The 17,337-nt window shown below is 41.1% G+C and overlaps 1 protein-coding gene across 20 annotated transcripts in view; it reads right to left on the bottom strand.

The window, feature by feature from the left end:
- MAGI2 (membrane associated guanylate kinase, WW and PDZ domain containing 2) overlaps positions 1 to 17,337 on the bottom strand; it is a 593,450-nt gene that overhangs the window by 207,052 nt on the left and 369,061 nt on the right. For all 20 annotated transcript variants that reach the window (XM_083574937.1, XM_083574923.1, XM_083574920.1 and 17 more), the window contains 3 exons: positions 15,600 to 15,815; positions 9,885 to 10,095; positions 3,120 to 3,199 (listed from right to left, as the gene is read on the bottom strand). In XM_083574937.1, the coding sequence (XP_083431063.1) occupies positions 3,120 to 3,199; positions 9,885 to 10,095; positions 15,600 to 15,815 (507 nt within the window). The remainder of the gene's footprint in view (positions 1 to 3,119; positions 3,200 to 9,884; positions 10,096 to 15,599; positions 15,816 to 17,337) is intronic.

Below are 17,337 nucleotides of genomic sequence, written 5' to 3'. Positions count from 1 at the left end.
TGTGCTCATGTGAAGAATATGGGGGCTCCTGAAGCTTCACAGTGATGTACCCCACCATGCAACCTGCTGTAAATGACAGGCAGTCTGGGGAGGATGTCATCAAGGGGGAGCAATGCCATCCAGAGAAGTTGCTTATGTTTACCATGGAAGAATTAATGTACAAGGAGCCACTGTTTTTATAGAAAGCTGATGTGGGGGGGGGGGAAACCTCTGCCCACGAAATGCACTTTGTCTCGCCTATGCCTCCACCCTCAATTCCTCCGCTGTACAAACTGTTTGGGCAGACAATCTATACATCTCCATAGTGGCATGGGAGAAATGACAGAGAAGGGAGGCGGCAACCACCTCATTCAGGATAATGTAGAAACAAAGTGAATGATAACAATAGCAAAAAATGAAACTACCTGGCATATTCTATAACTTAGGCATGTTTGGTCCCTAAATCCATGTTTTGAATGAAATCATTTGGCTTTAATTGTTTTCCACTCGGTTTAATATTTATCAAGAAAGCAAATTAAAAAACAAAAACCCTTACTGTTTATTTCAAGCTCATCTTATTTTCTCATTAATCTTGTGACTATACTGTTCTCCCCACCCCCCACCCCCGCACAAACAGGTTAAAATAGTTTAAGAGGATGAACACCCCTTAAAGGAAGAACTTTCTGATGGTAAGAGCTGTTCAGCAGTGGAATGGACTCCTTCAGGAGGTAATGGACTCTCCTTCATTGGAGAGTTTTAAGCAGAGGCTGGATGGCCAACTGCCATGGACGATCTAGTGGAGCTTTCTGCATTGCAAGGGGGTGGAATAGATGACCCTTGGGGTCCCATTATCCCTAAGCATTAGCCATTCTCTCTGAGGGTACTGGGACACCTAGAGGACACCAGTTTGGAGAAGGGCAAAAAAGGCACAGAAAAGGAATGTTTGGGTCCAGTGTGGAGCATGGTTTCTCCATAAATCTGCTCCACCATCTTTCCACATTTATTTGTGAATCTCTTAAAATCTGCACAAAAGTACAGATCTAAACAGGTATGATTAGATTTTCTCTCAAAATATGCATTTTAAAATGTATTTTGCTATATTCTTGAGGTGAAAATGATGTAGGGATATGCAGGAACTGCAAATGCCTGTGGATAGCTAAGTACCAATTTTCACAGATCTCAGATCTCGGTCGCACAGGCCATCACTTTAAGAAAGACCTTGTTGGACCAGACATATGTTGGAACTGGCTGAAATTGGGGTGGGTTTTCCCCAAATATTCTTAGAGTGGAAGTGAAATTCTCCAACAGTTTCACTCCGAAAACTCTCTTCTGATAAATTTTGTTTTGTTGGATGAAAGTGTAGAAGGATGAAGAGAAGAAGACTGGAAGGACTAAAGACCAACCCCACTTGCTCCCTTCAACAATTTTAGAATAATAACATTAAACAATGCTAAAACCAGATCGACAGATGCACTCAAAATTCAGAAAAGGTGAAACTGGGGTGGCCATTTCACCGAATATTCTCCAGGAAATGGCTGAACAGTTCTGAAGCTCCAAAAACATTTCTCTCAAAAATCTATCAGAAAATTGCTTTCTGGGGGAAAAATGGGCCCAAGTTTACTTTTTGAATCACCTTATTAGCAACGACACTGGTGGTTATGGCAACACTCTCCAGAGCACCAGATGTTCCTTAGACTGGAGCATCTCATCGAATTTAAGAAGCATATATAACTGCTGTTTAAGGAGCACAGAAATTTGAGGGAATTCCAAAGAGAAAACCGAAAAAGAAAAAGAAAAAACAGGTTTGGAACACACAACTTATGATGAAAAGCTGCAAGAGCTCACTTTATTTAAATCAGGATGGAGTTACATTATTTTGTTTTAGGTTTTTTTTTAAAAAAATATGATAAAAATTAACATTTTCTACAGTATAGTTCACAACATCAATGTTAATCTGCCACCTCATGATGACTTTCTTCACATAAAATTACAGTGAAAATTCCCCTTCAGAGAACATAAATGCTTGGGTGAGTGATGTGCTGTTTCAAATATCTAACAGGTTGTCATAAAGAAGACACAAAGCAAGTGTTAATTACAGCTCTCGAAGGCAGGATAAGAAACAACAGATACAAATGGAAGTCGAAAAGATAAGTTCTCCGGGGAAATCTGGATATGTTCTTCTCCTTAGTATTTAAACAGAAAATGGATTAGTACCTCTGGGGAATTTTTCCAGCCTGGGGGTTTTCAGGTTCTGACTGATTCTATAATTCTAAGGTTGTAGCCAGCTACTTTAAAGAAAGGACTGCTTCACACAAAATTCCTGATCCTGGTACCCTAAATATAATTATAAATGATAGCTTAAAAAAAATCTCAGCAGTTATTTTTAGCACTTAAAATGGCTTGACCAACCTAATTTGCATGCACATTGCTTGTACTGGAAAACCTGGGAAAATGGGTCGCTTATGAAGATAAACAGATCTGTATTATTTACTTGGTAACAGTCGTTAGTCCTGACAAATACACTAATCACCATGGTTTTACTAACACAGTCATATAGAGGACAATAGTTAAATAATTGTTCACTGTTATACATGATTCCAAGGGGCTAAAAATATCCTTCTAACCGAAGAAACAACCGATCTGACATCCCTCCCCTCCTCTCATTCCTCTCCCTTTCCCTCCCGCTAAGTAAACGTTGGTTTATTTAAACTGCCCACTACTTAACTGGCACAGAACTGCCCCTTTGCAAAGCAAATCACATCATAATATGCATACACCATCTCTGTCACAATAGCTTTCGGCACTGTGTGTTTTACACATTTAAAAGCCTGGGATCTAAGCACACACTGCAGATCCAGATAAGAGAAAAGGCAGCCCAAGAGTCAAATATGTTACAAATTACACCCCCCCTTACACACACACTTGTTATTATCGATATCAACTTCAGAACGGGTATTACATAGAAGGGAAGCAGAAATACATGGTACCTTAAGAACTGAGGAACACACACAACTACAGCAGTAATTAAATGCCTTTCCCCCCTCATTCCTTAAATACTTTCTACAATCTACAGTACAAGCAAATAAAAGTCATTTTTCCCCCTTTCTTTTAGCAGCAACAATGAAAACTTAATAGCCTACCATTTTCTTTGCACTCTTCGGGAGGTTTAGCCTTTTTCGCAAGTCGTGGATCCAGCCATGATGTTGTCTTTGTGTTATGGCTGAAAAGAAACGAGATCACCCTGATCAGACACATGCTGAACGGAACCAAGTTTATTCCTTCCGATACAGTGGGGGAGGGGGGAGGGGGGGAGGTTGGTGCAAAATTGCAATCAATATACTTGATTTGCTTACTGGTCTAAGTAGACTTGAAGGAGGTGTAAGAGAAACTGTGGAAGGCAACCTCTGAATTTGGCAGCCTAAACTCCCTGTCCTCAAAGCAGCTATTTTTATTAAAATCAACCAGAATGTTGCCAAGTTAGCCTAATTGAAAATGCAAAACTCATCTAGGGCAAAAGGAATGTGCAGCATTCTCCAGCTGAAAGAGGGTGCAACCAACAGTCGTCTATTCCCATTTGCTGGAGTTTTGAGTTTAAATTTTATTTTAGACCTCAAGGATTCGTAAATATAGGACGATTATTTCTCAGCAGCCATACTTTCAGAATAAGATGCAAACTGAAGTGTGCCTTAGTGTAGTCTCCATTTTCTAACAGGATGATTAATGACGCTTTGATGAACCAACTGTTATCTATTCCATATCTAATTCCGCTCCCATGATAAAAGTACATTTTGCAGAACTGGAAGTAATAATGTGGCTCATTCTACAAAGCCCAGCATAGCCTTTTAAAAAGAGAGAATTTGACTAAGCTGGTAAAATACTGTTTACAAAGAGAACAGTTTCCCAAACGAATGGATATTTAGAATAGCTAAGGAGCTACATAACAAGATTTTTGAAAAATGCTGATCCTTTTTTTACAGCCAAGTGAATTTGTAGTGTGATAGCAATATACAGACCGTAAACCAGAAAGGAGAAATTAATATTAGTTCCATATTTTAAAGGAATTTAAATTCTTCTTATAAATACTCTCATCTCATTACTCCTCCTCTTTCTTGCACACTGTCAGTCCTTTGTAATGCATGTTTTATTTATTAAACACATCCTGGGAGGCTGTTCACTTTGTACTGTTTAGTTTACATATTGCTGAATTATTAAGGTTTTTATTTATGTAGCATTCGCCGACTAATTTAGAAATGCATGTAAGCCCTTTGTTATAAAGGGTAGTGTTGGTGGAAAAAAGATATCAATGCCCTGTAAAAATCCAGATGCATTGCTCCTATTGATTTATACTCACAACTCGACTGGCGGGACGGTCTGGATGCAAATGGTGGTGCCCTGAGTTTTAAGGCTGGCTGCTTTACTTTGAGATAAGTAGTTAATTTTGCAATGTATATGCTGCTTAATACCGTAACATTTAAGCAATGTACAGTAAGATTCCTATATAGTTCAAATTAAACCTGGAATTATAAAACTACTTAAAATGCCTGATGAAATTAAAAAAAGGTTGTCACCAGGCCTTGAAGAGACGGTGGAGAGGCAACAATATGGTCCCTCGCAGCCGCCACTCAGAACAAGAGCCGGCTCATCGTCCTCCCAAGCTTGGTGACGGTGTCACTAGTGTGTGAAATAGGGACATTCTGGGATCAAATCAGAAACTGGGGTGGCTTTTGTAATTGTGAGGCTGTCCCTGGAAAATAGGGACACTTGGATAAATAAATTTTATTTATTTATTGAATTTATATACCGCCCTATACCTGAAGGTCTCAGGGTGGTTGTACCTATAAAAACCCCACCGTGCTGTGTGATTTTCTCTTCTGCCCACTCCCCTTGGCTGAAGAAAGCAAGCCATTCACTCTGCAAAGTGAAGAGTATGAGTATTTATAACCCTGGAGCCTCCACTCCTCTGAACTCATAGTACCCACTTGCATTCAACTTCCCAGACTGTGCTTTTAAAGCTTAACCTTCACCAACCCAAAACTTCAATTACAGCGAACTTTTGAAATAAGAAAACCAAGAATTATTTTCTAAACGTCACCTTCTGCTCACCCACTCATTCAAGGCATTTGTGCCACTCATGCACTCATTCAAGGCGACCCATTCAAGGCATTCATTGAAGGCAAATTATCACTGGCAGAGAGGATGGAGTGGAAGGATACAAGAAGAGTACCCAGAAAGAGATGATTATTTCAGTGCCATTAACTTTTTATTTCCTAGCTGGCTACTGTTCGGTCAGCCAAGAATCCAGCTGACCTCATCACTGGGAGGGGGGGAGAAAGCATCCAGTGAAACCCAACTCTTTATAATCTCCTATAGCTTGTGTACTAAATTCACTAATTAGTTTGGAAGGAATCTCTCTACAGCTGGAATAGGGAACCTATGGGCCACAGCCAAAGCTCATCCAGCATGATTCATGTGGGGCCCCTCTTATGAGGGGGGCCTTCCAATTCAGATTGATTATATACCAGCATCCAATAACATACTTTCTGATCAGAGATGAAACATTATTATGATAGGAGGAAACTGAATTACATTTGAAGTATATGAATTCAGAACGCATAAATTAATAAATTAACACCTTTTTCAAAGAAAATTCACATCTTCAACTAAAAACTATCATAAATGATGCATTTAACAAAATGATTGCATATAATTTAATATTTTGAATCCATGGGGACTCAAAAACTGCACACCCTGCGAACCTCTATGGCCACACACCAGCACATTTGCACGGCCACAATGCAAGGATTTCTGACTGTGGCTTCCCAGCCAATTGTGAGCCATGCCTCGCTTTTTCTGCAGTCTCAGCTGCTTTAGGGTAGAGGTGGTTTGCCCAGAGCAGAGGGAGAGAAAGCTGAAAGGGCCACATGGGTCTGCGACCACATACAATGAAAGTGTGGTTCTTATTTTTTTTAAGAGGGGATGGCAGAAGGATGGAGGGAAGAGTGAGAGACATGGTGTGGCAGGAAGAGAGAAAAGCCAGCAGTCAGCACTGGTTCATCTATTATTTGCTCTAAAGGACTGTGGGTCAACAACCCTTTATAGAATGCAGTTCCTTCCTTAAGTCCTTTCTTTAATATACAACGTGCATTTGCAAACCTTGCTAGAAAGATTTTCCAAAAAGCAATGAAAACTCACTCTCCCACAGCAACTGCTTAGTAGCAAGATGACATAATTTACATTCCAACTAATTATTGCTGTATACATGGAAAGGCTGACGACAGAAGCAGGAAGGTATAAATGCGCCAGAGCCTGTTTGCAGAGGGGCTCACAGACCAAACCATTGCAAGTAGAGAACTACCCACGAAGAGAAAAGGGGTGCAAGGGCTGGAAGGAAGAACAGAAGCTTCACAGAGAATTATACCATGCCAAAGGTTAGATGGGTGAGCAATCTGCCTCCTCGTCAAATAAGAAGAGTACAAAAAAGAGTAGGAGGGGCCACAGAGGAGTTTGCATCCCACTAGTAATGGAAAGTATTATCTCTGAAGTCCCTGCTTAGGCTGTAAATATATAAAGCAGCATTTCCCAGCCCCATTGTTTGGGTTGGAGGGACTGAATTAATAAAACAAGTTTACGGCAGGGACTAGATGTATGTTTTAGACTGGTTAGATGACCCAACTTTGATACTCACAACTTTTTAAAATAATGATAGTAGGTGCCTGACCAGGTGGAGCAGGAACAAGTGCTTTCAAGAAAACCAAGCCTCAGACATGCTAGAAGGTCTAAAGCAGAGATGCCAGCAAACATGACCAGTGCTCAGGGATGGTGGGAGTTGAACAACATCTGGCATGGGGGGACAGGACAGGACAGGCTCCTTGTCTCTTGTTTGAAGTGTTCCTTCCTGCTGAATACAAACCCCAATCCAACTTCCTAATTGTGAGGAGACTATATATGAAACAAACCATTTTACGTTAGCTTCTGAATATTCTGTAAGACGCTTACAACCAGGAAGTCAGGGAGTTTCTTAACACAATCTGCCTGACACACCTCTGCTCAGAGCCTTCCTTGCCCGCTCACCATGATACCACTGAACCGTCTTCTAGTCAGAAATAACTACCTTCTAGCCATAGCTTTTTGAACACATAGGGAGCCACTGAGGCTGAAAAGAAGCCGCCAAGTGTCACAACAAGAAATTGTCTGAAGTCCTGAGGGACAGTGATTCTTGACCAACAGGGTGAGTTGTCACTGTGATACAGCTATAATAGGGTAACGACCAGTTAATTATGAACCCACTAATCTAATGGTAATGAACTGGCTGAAAAGCCCTGGGCAATTCACTTTGCTTATGAAATATGGGTAGCATTCAAGACCTCTACTGTACAGCCTTCACTACCAATGAGGGTTGAAAATTGCGAGCTGCTAATCATGACAAACATTCCTTCCAAATGTTGTGTTCAAATAATGACTTCAGTTTTGTGGAAAGGGAAGCAAAAGCTTTATTACATACGTAATTTACAATGCACCATGAGATTAGACTATTACAATTACTAAAACCAATTCAAAACAAATGCTTGCTTAGATGGCTAATGAGTGGGTCTGCAAATGTAAACAATTACAAACACTCAATATGCATTAGAGAAGAAATCACTTAGAAGTGATGGATACTTCATGCAATAGCAAAAACAGAACAGAGTTGAGAGAATAAAAGAAAAAAAGGAGATTGGAACTCTAGGCAAAAGGGGATAAAAAAAAAATCACTCTTCTGAATGACAGAAAATCTCTACCTCATAAGAATCCAAGCTTTAGTTAGTGTCCACTGTGGGCATGTTTTAAGGCTTTTTATGAGGACAGTATGGCTATAGAACACCTAGAAGAGACAGTGGCTGCCATAGGTTTCTGTTATTCACCCAATATTGATACTGGATAAAATTCAGATGTTGAGCAATCATTTATTCACAAACTCTTCCCTACAGTTGCCCTTGTGATTTAGGGCCAAACCACATGTTACATTAACCATAGTTCTTCAAGTTTAGACATTACAGGCTGAGGGAGCTGTAGTCGATATAAAGGTAATATTGTGATCTCTTCCTCTGGTGCATAAAGAGGAGGAGAGTGGGAAAGGGAATGCACACTACTGTAGGCTTGTTCATGTTACAGGAAACCATAATTTAGTTTGGTAGGTTGGTATTAAAGAGATCAAATCCCAGTTTTGAACAGACACTTCCTGTGTGTTCTTGGGACAACCACATGAGGATTATTGAAGCTATAATGCATTTATTTCAATAAGACTAATATGCACACAGATGAGCACTGGATTGTGGCCAGGTGCATAAATAGAAGCTCCATCCCAACATGAATGGCAAGAAGGCCAATAACAACATGGAACTGCTGAAGGTGTTTTGTAAAGAGGGGAAATATCAGGCTCATTTTGCAGCTACTCTTTTCTCATTTTGGGAATGCCAGGCAAATTAAAGTAGCAGCAGATAGCTGCAACTTCAGTTGCTGGTGCTGTGTACTGGCAAGCACCCTTTGCCACTGCCCAGCTGCTAGGGCCCAAAGTGCAGCAGGGGACAATGGGGAGAACAGCAGGTGGGGAAAGACTGTGATGGTGGGTGGGAGAGTAGCAGCAAATTGACTCAAAAAGGTAAACATTAAAACAGGCTGGTATTGGTGGCAGCACAAGCATGGCATTTCAACCGACTATTATTTAGATAAATACATATTATTTATTTATGATATAATATCTGATATCATATTTGTTACTTAACAGTCTGATGGGCTTATTATGATTAAGTCTTTTTCTTAACTTATAAACTAAGAGGCTAGCTAATAGGACCTGAAGAGCATGAGATTCTTCTTAACCCTGTGAACTCTGGACAATTCCAAACTATTAAGAAAGCAGCAAATATTGTATAGGTCCACACAGGGGCGTAGAAAGGGGGTGCAGGAGGTGCGTTCTGCCCCGGGTGTCCCCACTGAGGGGGGTGACAAAATGGTGGGCGGCACTCACTGTGGGGCCTGCAGCGCGCCCGAGCCACGCATCTCTCCTGGGAGTGACGCGGTGGCTTGAGTGCCTGCAGGCTCCACGCTGCCCAAACGGTCCACCTGTTGCCTCCCCCTCAGCTGTAGGGTGGCTGAGTGGGAGGAGGCAGGCAGACTTCTCAGAGATGCCATGGTACCCCTGTGGGCGGCTGGCCCCACCCCTGGGTGCAGGGCACACGCACGGCCCCAGGGGCCCGATCGGCTTGCTCTGCTGCTGGGTCCACATTCCATAACTTCATGGCAATCAAAAATATACCATATATTTAAAATAGATATATATTGGGAGTGACCGGGCATGCTTACAACCAATATAGGGTTGTCATATTTCAAAAAGTAAAAATCTGGGCACAAAAGTTGTGGTTTTTTTGGCCAAAGTTGTTTGCAAAAACTAAAATAAAAAATGAGGTTTTGCGCTATTGTTAATGAAATTCACCAAAATCTACACTTCCGACATGGGCTGCCATATGTTTGGATTTTCCCGGACATGGTAGCAATTTTCACCCAGACACTGTTGAAGAGGGACGAATACCCGCTGTGTCCAGGAAATTCCAGACATATGGCAACCCTACACCAATATAAATATGAAATCTGGTAAACATTGAAATCTATAAGCCACACATTTCATCTCAATATGGTTTTGTTCCAAGAACTAGCAATATATTAGCTGTGTGGTCACAGGAAATATTTTAATTTCATATATGTCCCTATCATGTTGGTTCAGAATCTGTTGGCTGCAATCTTACCTAGGAGTAAGACCCACTGAATTCAATGGACCTTACATCCAAGTTGCCATGTATAGAACTTTGCTACTAACTCTGTAGCTTGCATTAAGTATGGCACATGTCTTTTTTCAAATGGGAAGTACTTACTCAATGAAGTAGACTTCTCCCTTCTCTGTGTAGGCCATCTCCCAATTGTCAGGCAATGGGCCCAATTCATCATTTTCTTCTGGTTTGGGTTGCTTTGTTACATCCATATCCTCTTTTACCTCTTCAGGTTGGCTATATACTGGTGCAGGATAAGGCTGTGAGGAGGTTTCACCTGAGGCACCTGTACTCTTCTCTTCATGCTCACTTGATTCTGCACAAGAGAAGACGACGTGCGTGTCAAGATTCCTGTGCTATTGAAGTATCAATAGTAGTAATACAGTAAAAAAACAAAACAAAAAAAACCACCTGAAGTTTTCCCTGTGAAAATATTAAAACTAGGCTGAAGCAGGAAGAAATATAAAACAGGGGCAGTGGGCTGTACATTTTAATTTCATGTGCGCTCTCTGTGGGCCACGGTCCCACTAGGTTGGAGTATCACTTGTCCAAACCTCAAGAAAATAACCATGGCCTGGGTCTGTGCAATGGAACGTGTGAGATATGATTAGACAGCTGCCTCATAGACTGTGGACCAACCCTAGTTAAGTCCCACCAAATTTTGGTGCATGAGGATTAAGAACACAGTGAATTGGAAGTTGTGATTCTGCTGAGCCACTTCATTGTGGGAAGGATCCTGTCAGCTATCCATGGTAAGGGTAGAATTCACATATGGAATATGGAACTTGAAGTCTAAAGACAAAAAATGCCTAGGTGCATAGTTATTTTATTTCAAAAACTGATATTCCACATATTTTCCCAATGAAATTCAAGGTGGCAAACACAAAAATCCACAACTGAATCTACAGTTCAACCAATTCATAAATCAAAACAACAGTATAAAAACCAGGATGACAGTAACGATTACAAAACAATTACGAAACAGTCACTAGAATTAAACACCAACATCAAATTCTCATACATCAATCAGATCCATTGCTGCATATTTTAGGAAGGACAAGTCATTTCCAATGACTAATTAAATTGCACAGGATTTAGAAAAAGATGGTACTCCTCCATTTTCTTCTGGTTCCAAAGGAAAAGAATCCCCAGGAGAGGAATATGAGTTCACAAGCTTTTTATCTGATTAAAATCCACTTTGGGGTAGTGCTCAATGTTTACTGCTACACATGATAATTCTCCTGCAGTCCTGAGGGGTTTCCCTTGGATATTTGCCTGGTCAGCAGCAATTATGAAGTGAAGGTAGCTTTTCCTCCAACTCCCTACCTCCCTAAAGCTATGTGATCTGATGGAGACAATCCATAGTTTAACTAACGGAAACGGGGGAGGAGTTGATATTTTTTGCTTTCACAAAAACTTCATTCTATTGCCTGGGTTCATTTAATCAAACCTTTTAAGTATACACATATATATCTAGACCTAGACCTATAATCTATATCTTTAATCTAGATCGATCTATCTATCTATCTATCTATCTATCTATCTATCTATCTATCATCTATCATCTATCATCTATCTATCATCTATCTATCTAAAATCCAACAACCGGATAACTTAAGTCAATATATTAAACATAGGTCAAGTTTCCCATGATATAAAATGAGATTCTAAATTAATCCAGCTTCCTTCCTGTAACCAGAGGCAACGTTCTTACATCTTTAGGTGACCTACTTTCAAAAATTAAAATACTTCAAGCCTGGAGTATAAAAATAGTGCAAATCTGGTCTTCCCATGATAGTTTTTTTTTCCCATGAGAGAAAGTCAGTAGCTGATGACTTCCTAGACTAACATCCACCCCAACAAGATATAACAACACCCCAACAAGATGCTAGTCCTCATGCTTTTCACACTGCTGGTTCACAATTTAGTTGTCCAATGTTTTATAAAATTATCCATCCTTTGAATTGTCTATCATCTATAACAACAAGAACAAGAACAAGAACAACACCTATGCATTAATATAGTGCTTCATATAAATTATCAAAGCACTTCTTATACATCCTGGCTGCAGGAACGGGAGGGGGAAAACCCGACTCCAGCCTTAGCCAACTCCACTGTGGTGGCCAGAAGAGGGGTGGTGGCAACAGGGGCTTCTTTTCCCTGGATGCAGCCAGGCTGCCTGCTGCTGAGAGCCAGTGTGGTGTAGTGGTTAAGAGCAGTAGACTCGTAATCTGGTGAACTGGGTTCGCTTCCCCGCTCCTCCACATGCAGCTGCTGGGTGACCTTGGGCCAGTCACTTTTTTGAAGTCTCTCAGCCTCACTCACCACACAGAGTGTTTGTTGTGGGGGAGGAAGAGAAAGGAGAATGTTAGCTGCTTTGAGACTCCTTCGGGTAGTGATAAAGCAGGATATCAAATCCAAACTCCTCTGCAGCACCCACAACCTCGAAAGGAGCAATATCTGTGAAGCGCAATGGAGCAAAGCGGAATAAAACGAAGTGTGCCTATACATGTTACAGAGTAGTGGGAGGAGACTTGGTAGAGAGATACCATTTTCTGAAGCAGCCTCCTTTTATTTGTAAAGTTTGAGTTTTGCTCTGGCTTCCATATAAGTGTGCCTAATCACTGCAGGCTTAGTCACTTGGACATCGCAGGGGACGGAGGCACAAGCTTAAAAGGAGGAGAAAATGCATCAGAATTGCTCTGTACGTCTTAATGCAAATATTAGCTGTTTAGGAAAACCATTTTCCTCTTCATTGCTACAGAAATAAGGGTTGCATGTGTAGATAAAATTACATAAGTGTGCTTTTGCAAGTCTTCCAGAAAATCCTCTGTTTCCCTACAGTGAGTAACATACTTGCTGCTTTCTCCTCCTTGCTTACTTTTGAGTTGGGAGATGGGGAAGTGACTTCCATTTTGTTTCTCATCAGTCAAATTGCTAGCTAAAAGCTGACAGCAACCCCACGAACATGACATTTTTCCCACAGTAGGCAACAGAAAGCATGACTGCAGCTAAGAACTGCAGGGAACAGAGGAGGCTCAGCTGGCATGCAAAATATTGCACAGAAGGGCAAAAGAAAGCAAGTTGAATTCCTTGGAAATAGGTCTCGCAATTAGGAGAGAGATCTTTCTAGTTCTGTAAAAAAGAGGTATGAAAATTGTCTCTCTGCTCCCACTTTGCATTCCTCTTGAAGATCCATTTGAGCATTTAAAGCATTTTAAACAATGGCATGACATTGGAATTACAACCTTGGAAATGAACCACCTGGCCTCTCTTGTCTCCCTTAAGGGACGACCACCTGAGAGAACAACACACACTATCAAAGAGTGAGTGCCATCAAAGTAAATGTCATAACTTAGGGTAAGCAATGTAATAGTTATTGCATAACAATATAAAATTAAAAGCAAAAAATATTCAGTGGTACCTCTGGGCACGAACGGGATCCGTTCTGAAGCCCTGTTCGCATCCTGAAGCAAACGCAACCACAAACGCGGGTTGCGATTCGCCGCATCTGCACATGCGCATGACGTCATTTGGAGTGTCTGCGCATGCACAAGCAGCGAAACCTGGAAGTAACGCATTCTGTTACTTCCGGGTCACCGTGGAGCGTAACCTGAAAATGCTCAACCTGAAGCATATTTAACTCGAGGTATGACTGTATATGCTTGGATGTGAAAAACACCATAGCTAAGAATAAAGCAAATACAGTGGTTTACGAACTTAATCTGTTCCGGAAGTCTGTTCTTAAACTGAAACTGTTCTTAAACCGAGGCGTGCTTTCCCTAATGAGGCCTCCTGCCACCAGTGCCCTTCCACCGTTTGGATTCTGTCCTTAGACTGAGGTAAAGTTCGCAAACCAGGACACTACTTCCGGTTTTGCGGAGTTCGTAAACCAAATAGTTCGTAAACAGGGCTGTTCTTAAACCGAGGTACCACCGTAATGGCTTCCAATGACTCAACAAGCGAGTCAAAGCGCACAACGTAAATGAAGGCAGTCCCCTGGCAAACAAATTGCCGTGCACCACAAACCTAAGGAGGCTCACTGAGAAATCACCCCCACACCATCCAACAAGGCATAGTCCCATGCAGGTTTATGGCGCCTTCGTGATTTGTGAGTCCTCCTCCCCAAATCTCTATGGCCTTATCAGAATTCCCTTTCCTTCCCACAAAACTGCTTGGGAACATCTAAGCAGAAACCTCCAGCGTGTGCTTAAAAAAAGAAAACTTGCTTCAGGTGAAATCCAGTAGCAACTTTACACCTTGGTTTTAGTCAGCTTTATCCACTGCATAATAAAAGAGCAGTTTGTTAGCTCTGCTAACAAACTGAATTAATGTTTTCTATTGATTCCTGGTAGGAGGTGTACACAAAAAAAAACCTTAAATGAATTTCAGTCCTGATACCCTTATCTTTTTGTCCTGCAGAATTCTTCACTTTTGCCTTCTTTAGTGGAAATTTGGTGGCCGAGAAAGGAACAGTGTGTCTCGTGGCTTCTCCCTTATGCATAGCAATGGCTTGTATATACACTACTGTATACTTGTATCGGTCACGTTTTGCATGCATCTCTGTATGAGACTGGAAATCATTTTTACACATCAAATTGTTTTAATTTGTTTTATTCTTGATGTCTTTATTGTTAAATCACTTTGTGATATTTTACAGCAAGCCGTTTATAGATGGAAATAAAAAAAAAAATGATACTTTATGGAGGTGGGGGGAATCATTCAAACTGAATGTGCTATTTTCCTCAAATGGAGAAAGGAAGTCCTGTATTAAAAGCCATGTGTATATAATTTTTACAGTTCTTAAAGATTAGGTGCTAGATTTATTGTTTTTTATGTGCTGTATATTCAAAAGCTTTTAATGCAATGATTTATCCTTCAATCTATGCTTCGGGAAATAATATTTCACTCTTTTCATTGAAACTTCTTTTTTCAATAGGATTATTAGGTTCTAAATCACATATATTCTGTTTCTACATAAGACAAATGAAACACTTATTTCATGCACATGAAAACTTAAGAGTTTTCAGAATCTTTTATGTGATGCACACTTTTGAACTGTTCAATTAATTTCTTACATTAAAAACAATTTTGTGATTAAAAGGCAGATTGAGAGACCCAATTTGATAACCTTCTAGACCTCCCTCAAGTATGAGGTAAACCAATACAGAAATGACTTGAATTCTTCCGAGCGCAATGCAAATATGGGCCAGAAAAGATTCTTGATGGCTAGAAACTATCAGAGAAGTAAGCAGCTGGGAGAAACCACACCTGCACTTTAAACAACATGATCTTTGGCCACAGTTCAAGACATAGCTACAGAAGCAGGTCAAAGCAGCAGTGCCTGTAATTGCAAGTCCTGACTTTGAGTCAATGAAATAATGGATTCTGGGGTCATATCCAAGTTTCAGCACCTGGCATCCACCAAGGGCAGACTTTGATAATATGGCACCTTAAGCGAGGACAAAATTTGGCGCCCCCTAACTTTGAGTAGGTAGGTACTTGTATACATTTAGGTTGTATCATCATCATCATCATCATCATGTGCCCCCTCAACTCGGTGCCCTGTGGGGTGGGGAACCACCCACAGCGCCCTAGATCCAGCATTGCCAGTGGGCCCCACTGTTGTTGCCTGTTCTAAGTCTCCCATTTTTAAAAAAATGTCTGGCCTGGTCCTCTGAGCAGCACTGGGTGGCTCAGTTTAGCTATCATAAATTCCACACTATGCCGCTTGCTGTAACATCACTGCTCTTTTGCCTTTAGCTACAATGGCAAGGAGCTGAAATCCACATGAGACACAACAAGAGGAAAAGCACTGACCCGGTGTGATTGCCATGCCGTTTCCGTTGACGACAGCTCTTTCTTCCTCCTCTTCCTCTGGCGGCTCTATTCCAGTCTTCTCCATATTGCTCACCGACTTATTTCTTTTGCGTTTGCCTTCAGCACTGGGTGTTGCACCAGGGAGTAACTGGTCTGTTACATTTAACAATAATGGGGTTGGCTCTGCTGGAGGCTTTGGAGTACCGTAGTAGTTGTCTAGGACAAAAAAAGAAAAGAAAACAAGGAGACCACAAATGGAGCTGTGTGAAAACTACCCATTTATTTCAGCATAGTTTTCAGCTTTGTCTCCTCTCAGACTTAGGTTTCCATGAAACATCTGTAGAGTGTTTTGGATATCTGAACCGAAAAAGCAGCGGCAAAAGCTGTTGTGCGTGATAACAGAGGTCTGGCGCATGCATGTCAACTAGTTCCTATCCTCTAGTTATAGAGAGGAATAAGTATTCAAATGTGTATCAAAATGTACATTCCACTGAGAGTGATGCACTACTGGCTTTCTTCTTATACAGTAAAAGTGCACAACACAGCTAACAATAGGTGAAGAAATAAAAACCAATGAAATAACTTTTAAAAAGAACTCCATCACACACTTAGAAATAAAACAGAGGTGAAATGAACCACAACCAACAACATAATCAATAACCAGTAAAATAATCAGCTTATCCACACCAGAGTTTACTGTGTGTTTGTAGCTGTTTGCATTCCTATTTTATTTGACTAGTCCACGTGATGTTACTCCCAGGCTGGATCTAGACACATCAGAGAAGCAATTCAGTGAAACGCATTGTAAACTCATAAAGGGAAATCTGGTAGGGAAAGATAGGACTCCACAGCGCCATCTGGTGTCACAGTGTTATATCGCATATACAATGCATATAAAAGGCCTTTTCTTTACCAATCTAGCTGAATCCTCAAACAACACAAATCTTGGGGCTCCCTCCCTGTAAATTTGGGTATAATCTGATAAACTGGGAAAAAATGGGCTCCAAACCACTTAACTGAGTTTAGTGTTTTAGGGTGGGTGGATCCATTGCCACTTTCTGCGACAACCCTTTCCATGCCCACTCCTTACTCAGTGCTTTATTTTCATTTCTAGCTGTGCTTGCAACTATTTGCAGCATGCTACTGAATGGAACAGGGACGCGGGTGGCGCTGTGGTCTAAACCACTGAGCCTAGGGCTTGCTGACTGGAGAGTCGGCGGTCCGTGAGTTCCCACTGTTCGGTCCCAGCTCCTGCCAACCTAGCAGTTCGAAAGCACGTCAACGTGCAAGTAGATAAATAGGTACCGCTCTGGCGGGAAGGTAAACGGTGTTTCTGTGTGCTGCTCTGGTTCGCCAGAAGCAGCTTACTCATGCTGGCCACATGACCCGGAAAAACTGTCTGCGGACAAGCAGCTCCCTCGGCCAGTAAAGCAAGATGAGCACAGCAACCCCAGAGTCGTTCGCGACTGGACTTAACTGTCAGGGGTCCTTTACCTTTACTTTTACTGAATGGAATACAGCCTTATATATTTGTTTTTCATCTCACATATTTTCTCAAAATATGAAAAATGCACAAGCAAACCACTTCTATTTATTTATTTTTACGTCAGACACTACACAACAATGTTGATCTGGAAGTGTGCACTGATAATTTGAAGTCGGTTTCATTTCTTTTCTAGCTGTGCTCCTCATTTCAGTGCTCCTCCTGAACAGAGGACTATAGCATATATTTCCTTTA

Source organism: Podarcis filfolensis (genome assembly GCF_964270895.1).
Source record: "Podarcis filfolensis genome assembly, chromosome: 10".
In the NCBI taxonomy this organism is placed as follows: domain Eukaryota; kingdom Metazoa; phylum Chordata; class Lepidosauria; order Squamata; family Lacertidae; genus Podarcis; species Podarcis filfolensis.
This window is presented reverse-complemented; position numbering and strand designations above follow the sequence as displayed.